This window comes from Embiotoca jacksoni, unplaced genomic scaffold (genome assembly GCF_022577435.1).
Source record: "Embiotoca jacksoni isolate LCO1_2020_lvr unplaced genomic scaffold, fEmbJac1.0.p SCAF_15, whole genome shotgun sequence".
Lineage (NCBI taxonomy): Eukaryota > Metazoa > Chordata > Actinopteri > Embiotocidae > Embiotoca > Embiotoca jacksoni.
In genome coordinates, this window is record NW_027185285.1 from 10,588,436 (window position 1) to 10,610,132 (window position 21,697).

At 45.0% G+C, this 21,697-nt stretch overlaps 2 protein-coding genes across 6 annotated transcripts; both read right to left on the minus strand.

Annotated features, from left to right (window-relative positions):
- Positions 1 to 57: 57 nt before the first annotated feature.
- On the minus strand, positions 58 to 17,235 carry srebf2 (sterol regulatory element binding transcription factor 2). 5 transcript variants are annotated; one of them, XM_069149494.1, is made up of 20 exons: positions 16,889 to 17,235; positions 9,738 to 10,120; positions 9,259 to 9,448; positions 8,913 to 9,067; positions 8,590 to 8,742; positions 8,230 to 8,511; positions 8,011 to 8,125; positions 7,771 to 7,922; positions 7,277 to 7,481; positions 6,935 to 7,110; positions 6,236 to 6,485; positions 5,946 to 6,115; positions 5,680 to 5,851; positions 5,345 to 5,462; positions 5,106 to 5,215; positions 4,515 to 4,647; positions 4,179 to 4,350; positions 3,389 to 3,565; positions 2,408 to 2,519; positions 58 to 2,239 (listed from the first exon to the last, which is right to left on the minus strand). In XM_069149494.1, the coding sequence occupies exons 1-20, from the start codon at positions 16,986 to 16,988 to the stop codon at positions 2,025 to 2,027; spliced, it is 3,540 nt and encodes a 1,179-aa protein (XP_069005595.1). In that variant the 5' UTR covers positions 16,989 to 17,235; the 3' UTR covers positions 58 to 2,024. The 5 variants fall into 5 exon arrangements, with proteins under 5 accessions (XP_069005595.1, XP_069005594.1, XP_069005593.1 ...); XM_069149493.1 differs by having other exon boundaries at positions 58 to 2,242; positions 16,889 to 17,234; XM_069149492.1 differs by having other exon boundaries at positions 8,215 to 8,511; positions 16,889 to 17,234.
- A 1,039-nt stretch (positions 17,236 to 18,274) lies between these two features.
- Positions 18,275 to 21,657, minus strand: LOC138198217 (uncharacterized). The gene is made up of 2 exons (XM_069149499.1): positions 21,500 to 21,657; positions 18,275 to 21,058 (listed from the first exon to the last, which is right to left on the minus strand). Exon 2 carries the CDS (start codon positions 21,023 to 21,025, stop codon positions 19,064 to 19,066), a length of 1,962 nt encoding a protein of 653 aa, XP_069005600.1. The 5' UTR covers positions 21,026 to 21,058; positions 21,500 to 21,657; the 3' UTR covers positions 18,275 to 19,063.
- Between the last annotated feature and the right edge of the window lie 40 nt (positions 21,658 to 21,697).

Genomic DNA, 21,697 nt, shown 5'->3' on the forward strand with positions numbered 1-21,697 from the left:
TGCACTTACACTCCCCGTATTACACACTCTACACAAGTGACAATCATCCACGCCAAACACTGTCATGTGTCGTTTTATTAGAAAACATCAAAATGAACACAGAAATTCAGACAGGAAAACACATCGAGGGAAAAAGACAAAAAAAAAATTTAAGTAACATAATTATAATAAATGCATTTTGCAAATGGCTGTGAGCAATGCTTTTTCCTTTGCCTACTTATACCAGTCTGGAAAGCTACACCTAAACCGATACAAGTATTTTCAGTACTCCTCAGATTACATTTTGGGTTGACTTGGAAGACAGAGGACTGGCCTTTCCTATGAGTATGCTTCTGTGTTTGCTTGTATTTTAAAAACAGCAAAGAAATTACAATGTGTGCTAAAACAAAGAAAAGAAGAAGAAGAGTGGGCCTAAAATATCAACCTAATTGTTTAACTGAGGGATTTACTTATAAAATATAAAACATCTTCCTATGAAGAGATATTCCCCCTCTGACCGTCTTTGACCCTATGCTGCTTTTACCGATACAAAACAATAACAAGGACATAACTGCAAAATGCCCCCCCCCTTTCCTCACGAATGCATTTATATTATTACATAACCATTAAATAAGATAATCCGAGCACAAAAACAGGAATGACAGAAGTGCTGTGTCATGTGTAAATCAGCAATTACAAATAAAAAGAAAACGGGACAGAAGATACGACTCCACCATTATTACAACATGATGAAACGTGATAAAATAATTGTTTACACAGCTTCAAGGCCATTTTGCTCGAGAGCTTTGCATCATACGAGGCCATCGCTTCCAGGAAACACTCTTCCTCGCCGATATCAACGTTTTCACTTGGATATACCTTAAAGTGATACGCCACTAATCTTCTTTCGAGTTTCATACACCTGGTGCCTTAGAGGCCTGAGGGGTGGCTTCTGTATAAATTGATGCTTTTTCCCCTCCATCAGTGACACCACCCTGCAGCGCTACAGCAGGTGAATGTTTGATAGTGAAATAGTTTTTGGTGAAGTATGACTTGAAGGTTGAGACAGTGAACCTTGCATCAGATCCCGACTCTTTGACAACCTATTCACAATCACCATGCAAGTTTAAATGCAATTATTTTTGTTTCTTTAATATGTATCGGATTGTGGCTGCTTCTCTTTGTTATTTCCCCAAATCCAACCACTTTCCCTACTTTCGGTTCAACAGTGAGGCCAAAGTGTTGCGATGCTGCATCCTATAAATAAAGTCAGCTAGACATCATTAGAGTGACACTGCACTGGATTGAAACATCACTTCAAATGGTCCCTTGACTCAGACTCAGGGTAAATGACGTGGTGGTTAAGTATCCAATTTTGCTCCACAGTACAATGCTGGCACTGTACAGTGTTTGAGGTAGATAAGAAGAGACACTACTCAGCACTGTACGGTTGAAAGCAAGCTAGTCGATCTGTCTGCATCCTCCAGCACAGCTCAGTCCGCCGCTGTCTCCAATATGCAGCCCTTAATTGCAGCTCGAATTAAATGAGGCATCACGCAGTTATTGTAGTACTCTGATTGTACAGCTTGGTATCCTACAGCTAATCAATGCAATGCCGCACTGCATTCATTTAGACTGCTAATAGGCAATGGTCCCTTTCTCCTTTGGGGCCTGTTATACCTGATTTTTCTTGTGTGTCAAAGTTTGAAAGGAAGCAGCTGGCCGGCGTAGTACCGTTAATGACCAGAAGGTGGGGGTGAATGTGCTGCGACAATGCAACGAAGCATGAAATGAGCAGATGTGCAGCTTTTGAATGTTTCAGCCGGGCTGTGGATACGCATGCTGCAGTTTGAAAACTCTCTTTACATTTCTTCCATTGTTGGTGGATGAGTAGCCTGGTCTATGTACGAAAGCAAATTACACAGCTCATTTTTTCTTTATGTATGTATGTGTATGTATGTATGTGTTTGTGTGCATGTATGTGTGTGTGTGTGTGTGTGTGTGTGTGTGTGTGTGTGTGTGTGTGTGTGTGTGTGTGTGTGTGTTCAGGAAGCAGCGATGGTGGTGCCCCCACTGAGGCGTAGCAGGATTTGTTGACAGTCCTGCAGAGAGCGTCGGTCTCCCACCCGCTCCAGGGTGCGCTTGGCCTCGGCCAGCAGACGGGCTCGGTGGCCCGGCGGGGTTAGCAGAGGCATCGGCAGGTGGCGGCAGGCGAGCAGAATGGCGTGAGCTCTCTCCCTCTCACCCAGAACGCACTCACCTTCTGACAGCAGCAGAGGGGGCGGAGGGGCGGAGGGGTGGAGGTAATGAAGAAGAAACATGCAGATCAGCGATGAGCTGATCCTAACAAAGCACTATAGCTACACTACCTGTATGTGGATATGATTCTGAGGTCTGCACCTTTAATTAAAAGTGCAGTCTTGCTTACCGGCTGTGTAGGAGCTGTGTGTCCTGCGTCGGAGTTTGTGCTCCAGCAGCTGATGTGTCCTTGTGGGACTCGCTCCAGCCATCAGCCTCACTGTGGTCTCATGCAGAAACACCTGGAGTAAACAAAACACACACGAGCCACAGGGACGGTCATCGGCACGTATTTGCCTGCTTTGCTGCGCTAATCTGGGCCAAGTCCTCGGTTCGACTCGCAGCCTGCCGGACCTTTCCTACATGACATTCCTCTGCTCTCTTTCCACACATTTCCTGTTTATCTCCACTGTCGTGATCTCATAAAGACAAACACAAATAATAATACTGATCCATCACGTCATTTAACTCCACATATATGACTGGGTTTATACTGTATAGTTAAAATATTCACTCAGAGACTATTTTTCAGTAAGTGGTCTCTGAAAATAAACTGATGATACAGAAAAAAAAATTGTTTTTTGGAGGCAAAACAAATGATGCTGAGTGTTAGAGACTCTGTGGCTGCAGTAATGACTCTGGTATGACGGATGATATGTTAAACTGCAGGGAGATTTCCGCAGCTGGTCGCAGTCATGTTGAATCATCAGCAATGAGATTAGCAGGCGATTCATGGGCTCACTGGGACTGCAGTGCAGTTCTGCTTCACATTTAAGTGACAGAAACAAATTGAGATCATTTCTTACTTTTAGCAGATGGTTTGTCACAGCTTTGCAAATGTGGACAGTTGATAGGTGAAAGCTGATTTAGGCCATCACTCCTGTAACTTGTGATGTGTTTTTTTTTATTGTTTTTTTTTATTTAATAGGCTCAAAGACATCAAGAACAGGATTCATTTTGTCAGATTGCCAGATCAGGAAACAGCCGTTAAAATCAGAATCCGTGAAGCTGAATCTCTGGCACTCGTCAACATTTTCGGTTGTAACCTGCAGTGTTCTGTCTTCACTGATGGCAGCCATGGACATTGCCATGGGCGTTGCCATGGGCGTACCTTGTGCTGTGCCTGTCTGTAGCACTGTGTGAGCTTTCTGAGTGCGCTGAGGTCCCTCTGGAAACCAGCCAACTGAGATCCAGGAGCCAGGCCAGGCTCTCCATTAGAGCTGCTTCCCCGCTGCCATAAACTGGTCCTCAAGGTCAGCAGAAGGTCACAGATCAGGAGCTCAACCCCCTTGCAAGAAAAAAAGAAAAAGACCTGTTGAGTATGTTTGCATATTGAGATGCGACTCAACTATGAGGCACCACAATCACAACCAACCCCCGCATCCACAGTGCACCTTATCCAGCACACACGCCACATGCTTGTTGATACAAGTACAACTACTCCTGATCTTCAGTGCTCTTTGAGGTAAGTGGTGGGGTGTGTAGCGGGTGCGTGCAGATCGGGGAGGCCTCTGTACTGCACTGCAGACACATTGCACTCGGCTTCAGGATCATGCAATGCAACTACAATGCACCACAGCCACCTCCTGCCACCCACACTGCCCCGTGTCAGCCTGTCCTGACCCTAACAGGGCATGCCGTGTGTGTGTGTGCGCGTGTGCGTGTATGTGTGTGTGCATGCGTGCGTGCGTGTGTGTGCGAGAGTACGGTTAAGCTTTTAAGACAGTGATTGGGTGATAATATGAGATGAAGCACGCTCTGTAAGGACAACTCTCTGATGTCTGTAAATACTGGATGTGTCCAAGATAGCAGATTTACTAACAAAGCACAAACCTACATCAGATCATAATGAGAATAGTTTGCGTGTTTGCAGTGTTTTCAATGAAATCTTTCTGCTCTACCTTGTTCAGCCAGTTCCCAGACTGGGCGAGTGGAACGGAGATGCTGGAGCGCAGGTAGCTGCTGGCTCTGTCGCAGTGAGAAAGGCAGGCTGCGGCTCCTTCTCCCTTCAGAGGGGACAGGCTCATCTGAACCGCCTTGCAGAGAAGCAGCACAGCTTTGGGCAGAGGGTGGCTGAAACAGAGAGAGAGAGGGACACTGAATAATTCACGTGTTGTTTTTAACCGTGTCTCTTTCCCCTTAAATTGATTATTGTATTTCACGACAATACTTTACTTTGTTTTTGATGTCACTCATCACATGTGGACACATATTGGGATATGCCTTCTAGCACTTACTCAAGAATGTGCAGAGCTCTCGGCATTCGCTCTGCTTCTGTCAAAAGTGACCTCACTGCGACATCATCGCCCTGCAGCCAATGCACAGCAGCCTTCAGGACCAGAGCCCACCAACGACTCACTGGGTCTCCCACTGGCCGGAAAGAGCAGGAGAACATGAAGTAGACTGTCATATGGACAAAGGAGCTCAAACACTTCTGTGTCTTTTGCAGCTTTTCTGCCGTGTCCAAAGCTCTGTGTGTGTGTGTGTGTGTGTGTGTGATGATATATAAGCTTTGTGTGAAGCATGGCTCAGTGACAACAAGCAGTGATAAAGACTGTAGTTAATTAAAAGTGCTTCAACAGATCGTCATTGTATTCATATAAACTGTAAGTCATTTTATTACCATCAATCGATATCTGCGAATGTCACTGTATGTGTGATAATCCCACAAAAAATGAATCCGAAAAGCTAAAATGACTGTTAGTCATATTACTGTCGGAGCAAAGCAAATCCATTTGGGTTGACAGAAATAATTCAGATGGATATCTGGTTAATCTTCACATAAACATTGATAGTGATTCATCGGGCAGGGTTGTCTCTCCTCATACCTGGAATGGTGGTGTGATTGGGAGGAGTCGAGAAAGGAGGAGGAGAGGAGGCAGAGTCCTCCGTACAGCTGTTCAGCAACTGGAGGAACTCCAGTGCACTGGAAAACTCCCTGAGAGGGTAACGGAGCAGAACAATTCAATTAGAGGTTTATACATACAGAGCAAATCATTAGTTCACACCCAACTGTCGAAAGCCTGAGCTCCTTGGCAGAGCTGCATCGCTGCCATCCCTGGCTCACCCAGAGTCGTTCTTGCGTTTTCCTTCTTCAGAGTCGCTCTGCGGCTGGATGAGGGTGTGAACAGCTCGCTCCAGAAGCTTCCTGCAGAAACAGCGGTGCAGCTGCGCAATGGGGTCAGCTGGAGGAACAGCAAGAGGAAAACACAGAGAAATGAGAGGTAAATCACAGCATACAAAACGTATTCTTAAATAACACGTCCGGTTTTAATAGCAGTTAAACAGCTGGTTCAATCAGGACTGCAAGGAACAGCAAGTAAAAGAGGAACGAAAGACAGAAATAACAAAAACAGTGGATGAAGACACAATTATGTGCAAACTCTCCAATTCCCGACATACCCGGATCTCTCGGAGAAGTGTACACCCCGTCACTGCTCTCTGACTTCACCGACCAGTCGCAGCTCAGGAAGAACTGCCTGCCCAGCGGAGTGAAGAGCCAGCGCAGGCAGTCTGGGATGGGCCTGGTCTCTGATTGGCTGGCCACGCTCTCTGCACAGCCCAACAGGTAACCCTGGAAGACAGACGCAGCAGAAAAGATGCTGATGATGGAAAGGTTGATGTTCAAAGTTTGACAACAGTGATGAAGGGACAGGCTAGAGACGTACAGGCAGGCAGGAGAGGTGGTGTCCCAGCACGGTGCGCAGGGCTGTTGCCGCGGTGACATAAATCTGGGCGAGCTGTGCGGAGGGCATCTTGCCTTGGGCGCTTTCGCTGAGGTTGACAGCGCTCAGAGACACAGACAAAGCCCACAGGCTGCTACGCTGAGGCAGCTTTCCTACAGAGACAGAGAGGCAGCAGACATCGCATCACTATGTTTAAATCTTCTAAGGTATAAAGCTGATCTGCTGACATTCATGAAACATAGTTGTTGAGTCACTTCTTTCCCGACACTCACCTGTGAGCTGCAGCTGGCTCAGCCGGTGGTAAACCAGCGCTGCGTCCCTCGCACTCGTCCTCGCCTCGTCCCCCTCGTGCTTTCCTCCGACCTGGTGAACCAGCCAGCCCAGAGGAGTCGGACGGTGCAAGCAGTAGCGAATCACATTCCAGGAGAGCGAACAGACCAGGTCCAGACCAGTTGAGGGGAGAGCTCGGGTCAAGACGGACAAGCAAGTCTCTAAACTGGCCATGGCTGCTGTGTAGTCTCCCTGCAGGAGAGAGACAGGAGACAGAAAGCTGTTCAGCATTCACTCCAGACTGACAGGAAGAGAAAAGATGAGGAGGTCACGGCTCAGATATGAAGACGATAAGAATGAATGCTAAAAATAAAACCATACTGGAACAGGCGGGCTAAACTGAGACATCAAAACAGTGAGAATCAAAGCAAAGCTGTGTGAAGCTCTCTTCAAAAGGTGAAAAAAACAACAACATTGAATTCTCCAAACACATTCTAAATGGGAGAAAAACAATTTAGTCTAACCAGAATTCAGGTCACATGAAATGTGAGTAGAGTGAACCTTTACTCTATATTTGGAAATGCTACCTCACTCTTTTTAAGATGTTCCCTCAGCGCAGGAGCGTCTCAACTGTTTTCCTGGTTTGTTTAAGACGTTTTAGAAACGTAGTCCTCCTGATCCCGGAGCTGATCCATACTCACTCTGTTGAGATTCAGGTCTGCTTGTTTGCGGTGCCTCCAGAAGGACACCGATTTCGGCGAGTGAAGGAGTGTGACGGGCTCCCACAGGTACAGCACCCTGACACAGCCCCACACTGCTCCCACGCCACTCAGCACCCACACCATCACCCATGGCAACAGGCACCGCAGCCAAGATGCTGGAGGATGAGAGCAAAATGAAACACGAGGCCAAGTCTTGGTGCACACAGACAAAGCCCACAGGCTCATTTCTGAATACTTCCAAATTGAGTCAACATATGTGTTCTAGATTATTTTCAGCTTGTGGCATGAGGTCTGGTAAACACTGGAGTCGGCACTGCTCACCAAAGTCCTGTGTGTGACTTGGAAACCAGACGAGTGTCCTAGATGGGCCGTGGCCTGCAGACATACCGGGGCCTCCTGAAGCCTCCGAGCCCAACAAGGAGGGCAGCGGGTTTAGAGACAGGCAGAAGAAAGTCAGGGCACAGAGAAGCAGCCGAGACCGATCCATCACTCCCACCGAGGATGGAGAATCGGGCTCACTCTTCACCTGACAGACAAGGAGAGCAGGTTCACCGTAATGAGTGACAATAGTTACAATGCAGGATTGTAGAATTGTAATTCACAGTCATGTTAATTATTCAACTTAAATCATAAACATTGTAACGCATGCTTCTGTAATACTCTTTTTAATGATGCTTGCATATTTATTATTCATTATTTATTCAAAGAGGAGACTGAGTCTGGTTCACTCTCGCCTCCTCTCCTCTCCTCTCCTCTCCTCTCCTCTCCTCTCCTCTCCTCCTTCCTCTGAACCAGTCAATAATCTAGCATGTTACCTGATCGTGGTCCATTAAGGGGCTGCCCGGCTCTGAGTCCACACAGTAAGGAGAGAACTGGGGAGGGGAACCAGAACCAGAATCTGAAGCTGGAGGTGACATCATGACTATTTCCTGTTTGAGCTCCACATCCTCCGACAGCGTCACTGTTTCTGGGATAAAAAGAGAAAGTGTCATTGCAATCTCAAATTGATGTACACTATTCTCTGCATACAGCTTTGAGTGCTGTAAAACACTTACTGTTCTTCTGGTTGGCCATCTTAAGGGCCAGGTTCTCCTGTCGTAGTTTGTGGTTGACCTGTTGCAGGTACTTTATGTAGTCGATGGCCTTCCTCAGTACTCCTGACTTATGCATCTGAGAGGAAAGATGTGAAGGAGGACGTGATACCTGTGACATGTATTATAATTTATGACATTAAAACAATAGTAAAGTGTTATTATCACCTTGAAATCACGAACCTTCGCATCATTGCCCATGACCAGGTCTCTGAGCTCAACGATCTTGTCGTTGATGGAGGACCGATATCTCTTCTCGATGATGTTGTGGGTAGTCCTCCTCTCGCCCTCCTTCACTACTCCTCCCGGCCCCACTCCTCCTAATATCAACTGGCTCTGCTCCATGGCCAGCCTGGCTCCGTTCGAGCAGTGGGAGGAGCCTGGCTGGAGCTGTTTGATTGGCATCTTGTCTCCTCCTCCCATCATAACGGGGACGGTGGTCAGGATGTTGCTGCTCATCAGCGTCTGGATGTAGTACGGTAGGTTAGTGTCAGAGTGAAGTATTAACTCTGTATTATTAAATCTTTTATCCATGCTGCATACCGGGACTTGTAGGGCTGTGCTCTGGATGGGTGTTGTCAGGGTGGTGATCCCTGTGGGGCTCTGCATGGTAGACAGCACCTGTGTCCCATCTGATTTGAGCGTTGTGAGAACCAACGAGTCTGTCTTCAGAATCTGAGGCTGCTGGACCAGAACCTGAAAGAAACACATCAAAAACATGAATTTAAGGCTTTTAAGAAATCGTTGTGTTATTAAGTCAGGTTGAATTATTAAACTAGCTATCAGCTAGTCATCGTGTCCATAGACTCATTGATACAAGCTGTCATTACTCATCCAAGCCTGATTACAACAATGAGATTACTTACCGGTAATTGTTGCATCTGCTGTTGCATAGTGTGGACTGTGGTGGGCGCTGTGGAGAGAGTCTGGATGGTTTGAGGGGTCAGAACACGCTGGTGCTGAATGGTCACTGGTTGGAGCTGTTGTGATGTCATGATGCTCTGCACCTGTGGCTGGAGGACTGCAGGAACGAGAGACAAAATGATGGATGATTTACGTTCAAAACACACTGCAGGCTTGACGTAGACCCGGTACTATGGCTACAACATCAGATGATTAAAAAACAAAACAAAACAGTGTATTGTACAGTTTGTATTCAGTCAAAAGTTGACCACTAAATGCAAACAGCCTCCTATCTTTATCTGTAGTCACCTTGGAAACCAGAAGTAGTGCTCTGATGGCAGATGACGGGGTTCTGGATGAAGCGGGACTGTCCGTTGGAGGTGATCATCACAGTCTGGGCCGCCTGGGTCTGGATGGGCATGGGCGTCTGGCTGTGGGTCTGAACCAGGGTGTGGACCGGGAAGCTCTGGGTCTGCATGGGGATCCCCTGGGTGTGCATCTGCATTCAAATAAAAGATAAACACAGTTTGATTTCAGCTTGCATTTCTCCCTCAGAGGTGACTGAAATTTTCGTCTTTGATGTTTTAAAGTCTGTTTTAGAAAATATAATATAATAGATGTTTTGTCAATATGAATGGCGGGATAACCACTCGTGCATCACTGCAGCTGTCACAGACCCCTTTTAGAGCCACAAAGCGACACAAAGCTAATAGAATAAGTAAAATATGCGTTATGACGCTTGTCAAACATGGCTCTTTTTTGTGACAGTACTGTCAGAAAGTTGATACCTGGATGGTGGGCTGGGCCGTCTGTTGGGGCTGAGGCTGGATGGGTTGGACCACCTGAGGCCTTGGCTGGAGGAGCGGAGGGCTGCGGGTCACCTGCACCGAGGAGGTGTTGGTGGTTGGGGAGGGCGTCTGCACGGGAGTGAGGGGAGGGGTGAGGGGCACAGACAGCGATGACAGTGTCTTGGAGGAAGCGAGGCCAACGTTGGAGCTCTGGTAGACAACGGCGGTTGGTGTCTTTGGAGTTTGGATAGTTTGCGGGGTTTGAATGGCCGGTCGTGGGGTAGAGGCGGCGCCAACACTCTGCAGAGAGCCGGCTGGGGTCATCTGGTCCTCGAACAGGTCCGGGAAGTCCCCCACCTGATTGCTGACAAACTGCAGCATCTCTGGGTAGGAGGTGAAACAAAAAGGACGTCACAAGTCTGGACAACAAAAGAAGCTTTTTAATTGGCTCTGCCACTGATCCAATGATACAAGACATAAGAACAGACAATAAATACATCATATGCGGTACATCTCTGCAAGTCTCTGATTTCCAAATATTAAATACCAACATATGCAATGATGAAATATTAACTTTACTTTAAAATACAGCATCACTCATCAAGAGTACTGTGTCATGTGGTGACATACTGCAACATCAACCAATGAATGAAGATGGTGACTTGATTGCCTTCAAGGTCCGTCCTTGGCTACCAACCAATGCAACAATAATATACTGTATATATGGCTTTGCCGAGTGTCCTTGTTTACCCAGTGCAACGCTGTTTATTGCTAACAGATAAGACAAGAAGGTCTCTGTGAATTCCTCGGCCTGACCTTGAACTCACACATGTACACACAGGCACAGCTACTGTTGTGAATGAGTAAGCCGAAACCTTGAAACAGTGTGTGCTAATCGAACGGACGGCCCCAGAAGAAAATCGCAAAGTAAAAGAGGACTTAGGTGAACAACCAGGCAGCCCTGACATCATGGATGGATGCCACAATCTTGAAGATAAATGCCCATGTTTTTATGTGGATGTCCAATTAGTGTTGGCTGTAAATGTTGGATCAATAAATTCTTCAATAAATTCTCTGTGTGTCTAGGAAGCAGCAGAAAAATCTGTTGTTTTTCTAGCACCAGCTCCATCATTTGACGTGTACAGAGGCGTCGATGTTGGCCCGGAGAACTGCAGGGTAATTGAGATGTATGGCAGCCAGGGGGCGCTCTAGATGCTGCACAGAATAAAACCACATTTTCTTTGCCATTTGTTCCCAAACTATGAGTGCAGAAGGTGTTACAGACAAAGACAGACACAGTGTTTTGGCTGACGGGGATATTCAAGCCAGAGAATAAGGGCCAAAAAAATGCAGCGGACAGAGGCCGAGCGGCGGCTGCATTAGCTGTGCGAGAGGATATGGCCCACTCGGACCATTCAGAAACTCAGCTGCCAGCAACTGGTGGTTCCTTTGCTCAAATTGGCCTCCAATGCCAATGGAAAACACATTTTTCTGCTACAATAAATTTCACAGAGGGCCGTTTTTGTTGGATGCTTTAGCCGACAACAGCCTGGAGTAAGCTGACAACTGAAACCAGCCGAGAAGACCAGCGAGTGACTATTTATGTCACCCAAGCAGCCGAGGGTGGTGATAGACAACAAAGGTTTTTCTCAACACAATGTGTGGTTTGTTTTTAACAGCTGTTACAGTAAATGATTAGTACAGTAGCTTCCAGATGAATAACAACCTTCTTTCCAGTCTTTTAGTTGCCGCAGATAAATTCGTCTGGCTGTAGATTGTCTTTGTCGAGTGGTACTTCAAGAGGAGAGGCTCGACAAACAGAAGGCTTTGGTGATCAGATGTCTGAAGCTCACATGCACTTCATCCTGGTACATGCAGGCGCTGACAGCACGGCTCTGCTCGCAGGAAAACACACCATAGCACACACTGAAGAATTTATTGCTTCATTTGGCAACATTCACCATCAACACTGAGGTGACATTCACATAAGTTGTGGATTTTACCTTTAAACTCCATCTAATAGCATTCAATAATAACTGAATCCTCACCTACAGTACGGATGCAAGAATGACGTCACTTTTTACAGACGTGCTGCGTATGTTGGCCGTCAAGGTTCTGCAATACAACAACACACACTTTGTTGCCAGTTCATTCAGCCCATCTGGCTAAATCTGCAATAAAATCATCTTTTCATCTGGAGATGTTTCATTAAGAAATCATAAATAATGTTTTCCAGAGTTATTGGTTTAAATTCATGGTAATTTTGGAGGATGTTGTTTGCAGTTTAGGAGACGGGGGAGTTTTTGACATATGGTCTACCCTCACTGAGCCCAGCATTATCAAGCCTCTCCACGTGTCTCGAGTGACCACTTGTGACCGGATCTCACTTCCCTACTCTCAACAATTAGCAAATGAACACAGACAGAAACAGGAAGAGAGGGGAGTCAAATCAACAGGCATTCAACAAAATGAGACATCTTTTCTCACTGGTGCCATTTGAATGCACCGTCTGTAAAGAAATATATTATGTATTTCATGTTTCTACTGAATGTTCAAACACAATAGTTTGCAAATGACATGGTTCAGTAGCTCATCACATCAGGTCGGGCTCTGCGCTGCAGTGGATAAATGAACTGTGTGATGTGTGTTAGAAATCACAGACGAGATCAACTAAAACATCTGAAACAAGCATCACAGAGCAGCCTGCGTTTTAAATCCCTAAACAGCTGCTTTAATGTTGCGAGTTTGCAGGTAAATCTTTTGTTCCTTCTGTACACGTCAGCTGCACTCGGCAGAATCACAGATTTTTTTTCTGGTAACAAATATATAAAAGAAGAGCACCTGAGATCTTCAGGTGTAAGAACTGCTTGAGTGGAGATAAAAACAAAACAAACAAAAAAACACCCAAAACTAACAAAGCTGCTGTAACGTGGAACATCGGCACCGAAAGCTGCATTCAATATTTCTACTGATTATTCAGAGGACGTCAGTTGAGTCGGTGGTCCTTCAGTGTGGTCATGGTTGCAACTGCATCACACACTGCTACAGAATTTGGTCCTGCGTGTCCCAGACCAGTGGTGGTCTGAGCGGATCAGATCTCAATGCGTCCTGGTTACGGTCACACTTGTAATTAGAGCTGATCATGTGTGATCGGATCTTCCAGGAAGGACGTTAAGGTCAAATATGAACAGTCTCACAGATATAAACGGGTTAATTATGAACTTTCCATGTTCACTTTAATGATACGGAGTATAGTGTTTCAAAATTCACTCTCCTCCCCATAATAACCCCGAATCTAATGAAATACGTCATTATCACAGTATAAAACTACATACACTAAGATTAAATAATTTGGTTACATGTCTTGTCTACTTTAATTTCTTCACAGGTAAGAGAATAATCCAGTTTGCCAAAGAAGTAAAAAAGTCTGTGTTCACAATTACTGAGAAAAAAACATGAGTTTCATGATCCTGCAGGACTTTGAAACTAAAACACTTTTTACAGAAAGCCCATGTGGTTGCAGCTTCCCTGATTAAACTGTCACATGTTTGCCATATTTTTTACCGCAGGTTATAGCCACAAGACATTAAACTTTAAAACAAATGCAAAAAGGGTTGGCCTACAAGAATAAAGGCATAAAGCTGTAAAGCTGAGTTAGTAGAAAAATAAAACTCAAACATTTCAACACAGCATAGGCAACTTCCTGTCAGCTGGAGTGGTGACATCAAATGCAACAAGTCATCACAAAAAACACATTTTCATCTGCATATACAGTGTCTTTATTGTTCTGTTTTTACATAATTTCAAAGCTATAAAAATTGGCTTGGGTCCCAACATACTGACTGGCAGACCAAGACTGGCAAATCCTGGGGTGGTGGTTGGGACCGAACTGTGTATGTGGATCCTATGATGACTGACAGGTTAGCTGTACCGGAGGCACACAGACACGATATCATCTCTTAAATTACAAATCTGATACTCATAATGGCAAAAACTAGAACATTAAGGTTCAGTTTGCTAAAACGCAGAATTGCCAATTGGAGCTTCCATGTCCTGTCCGCAGCCTATAATAGCCAACCTGAGTCAGTGCTGAAAGGAGGCAGATTCCCCCTTTTGCTGTTGATAGATGAACGTAATTGTAAGAGCCGCTGATGATGACGGATGCTTTGTATCGCAAAATAGGTTCTGAAAAATCACACTATGCAGCTTCAGCGAGTGGGTTTATAGAAGAAGCATCGCAAGTAAAGAACTACCTGCCAGCTCGGGTCCTCTGCGCTGTGTGAGGACGCGAGAGTTTAACATTAAAACAATGTGTGGTGGACATTTACCAAACTTTATGGTGCTCATCTGTTTTGTTGGAAATACTATGATATGTTCCGTTACATATAGATGATTTATTCCATCATAATACTTGTTATGTCTCTTTTTCGGAAAGCCTGAACAAATCCTCAGAAAACCCCTTGTGAATATTCATCTTCTGTGTGTTCAGACTTCTATAACTCAAAGCCAGTAGCAGCTACGGTGATTCTGGCTGTTGGGAATAAAACGTCAGAGTGTTACCTTTCGAAGGAGATTAAACTCGTGCATGTACTACAACTGGTTCAAGACCAGCTTTCAATTTACCATAGGTATGCCTTGAATCAGCGTTTTTAAGGCAAATTTAGCAGGAACTTGAAGGCGTTAAGGAACAGACCAGAAGAGGGTAAGACATGATTTTAAATGAAAAAACGCCGCGGCAGTATTGACTGGCCTTTCTGCTCAGGAGCTTTTCCCCAGCCTGTCCTTCACATGTCACTCATACATGCTCACTCCATGTAGGCTGACGCAGTAGACAGACTTGAACACCTCCACAGGGGGCAGGTTGTTAGAGCCAGACAGGACAAAGCGGCTCGGAGCCCCCAGAGCTTCAGACAAGCGGACACAAAGGATAAATCCATCAAAGGGGGACGGTTTCCTAGGCCACTAAGAGCAAAGAAAATAGGTTATATAACCAGGGCCTCAGTTGCTATGCGAATAATTGGGAGAGGAAGCATTTTCCAGATGAATATAGAGGCAACTGCTGATATGCCTTTAAACTTAAGGAAATGCATGTGGTTAGTCTTGAGCACAAAGGTTAAATATCTTTGGATCTTAACTTACGATATGAAACAGGCTGTGATGGCTTTGAATACATTCAGTGAACGCAACAACTCCAAATTCCTACCAAACTGTTGGGAAGATATTGCCTACAGATTTGATTTGGAGATGCTTTCCGAATAGGAAAACTGTAGTTATCCATCATCCGCGGGCTGAATGCAGATCGAGCATTAGTCAAGAGCGGACTGTCGGTGCCGCAGCTCGCCCGTGGATTCATCAGTCAAACTGTCGTTTCTCTTTCACACAATCTGTACATTCCTCTCTTTTGACACAATGATTAAGTGGGATTATATAACCGTGGTTAGTGGGGGGTGGGAGGTGGGGGGTGGGTGGGTTGCTGTCTGCTCATTCTGTCTCAGGGCCTCATTTAACAGGAGAATTAACACCAGATTCAGAAATGCTGTCTGTAGCATTGTCAGAATTGACCCCTATTGTTTTACATTGTCTTGTTAATAACACTTGTGTTGTATGTTGATGAGTAGATTATGTGAAATTAAGACTAATCAATTAGTACATCCCCTTAAAATTAAACTATTTTGACAATTGATTGATTGGTTTGAGTAAAAAAATTGTTAAGGGGGAAATACTAAAATTCTCAGATTCTCAGATTCCAGCCAATTAAATGTGACACACACACACACACACACACATATATATATATATATATATATATAAACTGTTAGTGCACTGTTGGTTGGGACAAAACAGGACATTTGAGGCTGCACTTCAGGCCTTAGGAAACACTGGTTGACATATTTAATAATTTACTGTCACAATTGGTCGAATCATGGAGAATATAATGGACACATGAATCCATAACAATAATTAAAAAAAAGTTTGTTAGTTGCAGCCCTAGTAAAAGTCCATCAACCACCATGGCCAGTCGACAAAAAGAAAGATTAATGTCCTGAAACCAAATGTCATCCTACAGAGACACAGACACAGAGACACAGACACAGACACAGAGACACAGACACAGACACAGAGACACAGACACACAGATTTGTCAGTCCGGTCTGGTGACTTAGCATTCAGTAAAATTCCACCCTAATGGAAATCTGGTGACTCTGCGCTGGCCCGGGTTACACCAAAAGCCCCGTCCTTTCACTGCGTGCCAAAGGGTGAAGCTTGTTTTGATAACAGGGAGTCTGGTTCAGGGATGCTGTTTGTTCACTGTGGTACCAGCCTGCAGAGTGCACAACTGGAGCTGCTCCCACAAATATTTCTCGAATTAGTTCTATGGAACAAGCTTGGAAAAGATGCATCTTTTAGAAAACAAAAATTAAAATGGATATAAAAAAAAAAAAAAAAAAAAAAAAAATCAACAGCGCTGTTTCTAAACGTTCATTTTATGGCTCTGAGCACACAGTAATAACACAGTTATGCTGGGTGAGTAAGTTACACTGGTGTTTCCCCTCATATGCAGCTTCCTGGTGAATGACACCTCTCACTGACACCCACCTCTGCCTCATGGAAAAAAAAAAAAAGAGACACCGCAAACAACTGTGACTTTTTTTTTTTTTTAACTTTTACATTGGAGGCTGACTCACGCAGGACTAATAATACCTACAGATGCAATAATAAAAGCTTAGAATATCACTGACTGTGTAAATAATGGAGTTGAAAAGGCTATATGAACACACAGCTTCTCAAATGTATAACCTGCAAATAGAGAGTTGATGTCCTGATTGGCAAAGCACACATTTAGTGGAAAGAGAAAAAAAAAAAAAAAAAAAAAAAATCTAAATATGTATTTTTCTATTACATATTTAAATAAACCTAAAATAAATCTTTTTTTTTTAATTTTTTTTATGTCGTTTAAATACCGGGAGCTGTAAGGACTATTAAATACTGTTTACTTTGAAAACTAAACTTTGTGTGTTGTGCATAAATCACAGACAAAGCTGCTGCTCAGCAGGACCAGCATCAGTTATCAGACTTAAAACGGAAACAGACCGACACGGAAGAAACAACATCCGTCACCGCTGTTTAAACCATCGACACTTTCTTCTCACCGTCAATGTCCCCCAAGGTGAATTCGTCCCCTAATTCCGCTAACGTCGGGTCCATGGTGTCCATGGTGGAGATGTAGTCTCCGGTGTCCATCCTGTCCATCAGCGGCTCCCCTCCCCAGCTGTCACCGGAGGGTCGCGGGACCAAACAAACAAGATCCGCAGGTTCTTCCCGGGGGGAGGGCGGGGGCGTCGAAACACCTTACAAACCACCCTTAACCTGAACCCGAAAACTGCCCTTGTCCAGAAACGACCGTAAAACAAGAGTAAAGCCTCGAGAGAGGCAGACTTCTACCTCGATAAACTCATTCACACCGATTTATGTGTGAGGCGACGCCATTTTGCCCGACGCTCATTACGTCATTCACAAACAGACTCTGTGGTTCACGGTGCGATCCGATTGGCTCAGAGGGAGCTGTCCTTGTCATGAGACCAGTCACCGTCGTCCAATGGCAGGGTCGTATTTACTGTGGTCTGATAGTACGTCAACCATCAGAAGCTTCTGTGTCATTTGAATAAACCGCGCCCCCTATCTTCATGAAAAGAAGACGACCTCGTCAGATAAATTTAGTCTTGGAAACAATGCTGACAACAAATAAACAAAAATAAAGTGACTTTATACAAAGATGCATTTGACAAACAAAAAGGAGAGCGCACACTGTTATATTTCAAAGATGTATTCTGACTTTTACTTATGTTATTGTTCTTTATATTTAGATACTTTATTTTTAATATTTAATTTGTTTAATTTTTCAGAAACATTTGATTTATATTTACCGGTTTTTTTTTTTTCAACATTGGACTCTTGATTTACAGCTGAATATCTGTGTTCATAATGTTCAATTAAAAATATATATATATATATTTGGAAACATGGTCATTTGCAATATATATGTAATTTAATGCACTTGTAATACCACCTACACTGTGATACGCATGTTGCTCTTGCAGCTGAAAAAAAAATGCAATGTTCAAAATCAAAATTCAATTAATACAATTAAATTAGAATTAATTATGTCCAGATAGATCAACAATATTCACCAGCAGTAATTCGGGTACTTTTTGAAAAAGTATCAAAATTCTGCAAAAATACATAATAAAAAGTCATGCATTCAAAGTTATACTTATGAAGTAAATAAGTTAACTGAGTGAAGTAAATAGTTTTTATCAATGTAGACAAAAACAAAATAAATGCAGATACAAGTGTGTGTTTAATGTGTTGTTACTACAGCTACCACTGAATTACTGAATTTAAAAAGAAGCTTCAAAAAAAATCTGCCAGCAGTGCCATCTTCACTTCTTCAGAAAATGTGCTTGTGGTCATTTTCTTTTAAATGAGGCTTCATTATTCGCCGCAAAAGTAACTGTTCAACGCCAGAAGACAAGAAGTATGTCCAAAAATACTAAAATAATGTCTTTATTGTGAATTTCACTGCAAAAACCATGAACAGACTGATGAGTTGCTGCACAATTACAATAGATGAAAACAGTTGGTACTGGTTGATCCAAACCAGCGTTAATACATAAGTGCAAAACTTAAAGATACCACAGGATGTTAAACACTGCAATACAACAACCCACTGTCATCTGTCAATACTAAACCTTCAGGATTTTAAATGCTTTTTAATACTTCTGTCCATCTGTCCATTTTCAGAACCCATTACTGCATTAACATTAAATATATTAACACACGTCACCCAGCAAACATTGTGAAAAGGTGCTTTACAGAACTGTTTATTTTCTGTTTATTGTGCTGTATTTTTTCCAAAGACCAAAAGGAAATTGTGAACCAGAAATGTTTCCAGAAGTCGATGTCATATTTTGAATTAAATGTGTGAAGACTTTGTTTGTAATCAAGAACTGAAGGGAAATAATCTCAAGACTGTGTTTAAAATTCATTCCACACATAATTATTAATGTCACTGGAGACATTCAACCTAAAACAGTTCTAACCAACATCTAAAATTACAAATTATTTGAGTAAAGTGCAATTTCTTGTTCATTTTATGAGTATTATTGTTTTCTATTACCCTGTTATGGCTGCCAGCCGTGTATCTTTCAGGTGGTTCACGTTTTCATTGGTAACAGTGATATCTGTCACTGAGGAAAGCTCCTGTGAAGTGTGGTGTCAAATCAGGGAAAACAAAACTACGATCTCATCCACTGGAATACGACTCGTTATTTGTTAAAGTGGATTTCATAAGACTTCTTCTCAGAGTAACTGGACTCTCTGGTTCCTGTGCCAGATCTCACTTTTTCCTTCACCACCTTCACTACCAGACCACCAGCCAGAGCAATGCCTGCTGCAGCTTTACCGACCTCAGCCAATGCATTCAGGATGCGTGTTGTTGTGGCCACGGAGCCCCAGGGGTCCGATACAGCCCTGCTGGCTGCTGTTGCCATACTTGGCCCTGCTAACCCAAATACAGTTCCCGCAGCCACGGCAGCCACCGGGACATTAGCGACCATCTCCTGAGCTAAGGCTGCAGCGCACTGAGGAGTCGCACCGGCCGCCGCCACACTCCCTACAGAAGCCACCGCATGCTGCCCGGCCGCTGCAGCTGAAGCACCCTGAGCAACCGAAGCGGTGGCTGCACCTGCTGCGGCTTCACTTCCACCGAGGGCCGCCGTGCTGAAAGCCGCTCCCTCCAGAGCTGCACCTAAAGCAGCCCCGGCTCCCAAGGTGGTTCCTACACCTGCAGCCAGCCCCACAGCAGAGGCCCCCACGAGACTAACCTGGCTGAGGGCATCCAGAGCGCCCTCCCTGGGACTGGCAGCCTCAGCACCTGTAATGGCTCCCATAGAGCCACCCAAAACTCCACCTGTTGCTACCCCGAGAGCCACTGCGGTTTTCCCAGAGGCCGCCGCCACTATGGCCCCGACAGCTTTCCCGACACCTGTGCCTCCTGCTGCGGACATCCCAGCAAACTGGCCTGCAGCAAAACCGACCGAGTTGCCCACGAGAGACGCCCCAGCTGCAGCCGCTAAAGGGGCAGCTGCCCCAAACACTGCCCCAACTGCCAAGCCTGTGGCTCCAGCAGCCACCAGGATCTTAACTCTCTCCAGCACCTTAGCAGAGAGCGCAGCCTCCCTCCTCACGCGACTCCAGGACGAACGGAGAGACTGTTGCCCGGCGACGGCCCTCCTGGAGCCCTGACGCCACCCTCTGAGCTGGTCCCTCAGGAGGCCGAAGGTGCTGACTCTGCTCTCCTCCGTCCACCTCTCCACCCTAAAATCCTCTTCATTTCCTCTGGTAAACTCCCTCTTCCTCAATAATCCTCCTTCGCTGCTTCCTGCTCCGTCAGACTCCAAATCACACTTTCTTCGTTTTGCAAGTTTAGCCCGTTCTTCTTCTACTCTGTGATTATTTTCCTCGCGCTCTTCACCGTCTGCCTCCCCTCGCTCCCTCATCATCCTTGTCTGCTCCTCCCTAATGGCAGCTTCTGCCTCTAAAAACATTGCATTCGTATAAAACCCTCTGTTCGTCTGCTTCACCATTTTGTCCACCTTCATCAAGAGTTCTTTCACCTGTGCCGAGTTACTGGGGTCTTTGTTGTTGAGGACATGGTACCTACCCCCACACCTGTCAATAAGAGCCTTAAGCCCAGCAGGTGCAGTCTCCTTCAGATACTCTTCGATCCCAATGCCCTCCAGGTCATCACCCCTGGTAAAAAGAACCACAGTGTGGTGTCGGACAGCATCCTCTCCAAATATCTTCACCATGTCACAGACAGCCTGGTTCTCATTGTCTGTATACCGTCCTACTGGCACCACCAGGAGGAAAGCGTGCGGGCCCGGCGCTGAGAGAGACACACATTTGGCTATCTCCACGTAGATCTGCTCCACAGCGAGGTGAGTGTCCCCAAAACCCGGCATGTCGACCACCACGACTCTCCTCATCTTCCTCTGCGCGGCAGCCCGGCCATCCTCCTCGGCATCCTCTTCCTCAGCGAGCTCAGAGCTCCCGAGCTCGCAAATCTGGGTGACGGAGCTGGCGCTGATCTGCGACAGGAACTGCCTCCGGCCCAGGATTGTGTTTCCAGACGCGCTCTTGCCAGATCCGGTCTTTCCGATGAGGACCAGTCTGAGTTCTTCGCTCCATCCGGTCTCAGAGTCGTCTCCTTCCTTCTCACCCTCCATATCAGATATCTTTCTCGTCCTCTGGTGGAAAATCTGCAACAGAAACAGTCATTTCCTGACAACTTATTGGCATTTTATGTTGACAGGTTCACTGCAGCTGCGCTGGCTAATACAAACCAAAACCTCTTGTTAGTGAAGCCCTTTTTTTTTTTTTTTTTAATTTATGTGACATTTTTTGTGAAGTCAGTGCTTCAGGAAGGTTCAGCACAGAAACAAAACATTACAACTCAATAGGTCAGCTGCATGCGAGAGGCGGCCAGCGTTACCCTGCACGTCCTCTCCAACTCAAAACACCACATCCTCAAACTAAACGTCACAAATCAAATGCAGACGCCACGTTTTAATCTCTTATTAGCAAGCGTCAACGAAAGGTTTTTAATCCTTCCGAGCCAACTCGTAATAAGCACGCTATCATTAGCAGGCCGCTGCTTTATGACGGAAACAGTATGAAGGACATGAAAAGTCAAATCTCACCCGAGTCCAAGTCTTTAGATATTTCTCGGTCTTAATAATAATAATAATAATTTTTTAAAAAAAGCCCGGTTTCTTCGTCGTCTTCAAGCTTCCGTTTCCTTATTTTGAGTGAAGCTCTCAGTCTCATCCGGCTGAGCTCAAACTGTTCAGCCGGAACACAAACATCGGACTTTTATTTGTGAAGGAGTGTTTCGGTGT

What these genes read in the sequence shown, in the direction of transcription:
- srebf2 (XM_069149490.1), bottom strand. Translation starts at nt 16,988, where the DNA reads ATGGACAGGATGGACACCGGAGACTACATCTCCACCATGGACACCATG. An exon ending in CACCTTGGGGGACATTGACG is followed by an intron (nt 10,121 to 16,888) that starts GTGAGAAGAAAG and finishes CCTCCTACCCAG; the next exon opens with AGATGCTGCAGTTTGTCAGC. An exon ending in GAGCCAGCTGCAGCTCACAG is followed by an intron (nt 6,116 to 6,235) that starts GTGAGTGTCGGG and finishes CTGTCTCTGTAG; the next exon opens with GAAAGCTGCCTCAGCGTAGC.
- LOC138198217 (XM_069149499.1), bottom strand. Translation starts at nt 21,025, where the DNA reads ATGGAGGGTGAGAAGGAAGGAGACGACTCTGAGACCGGATGGAGCGAA.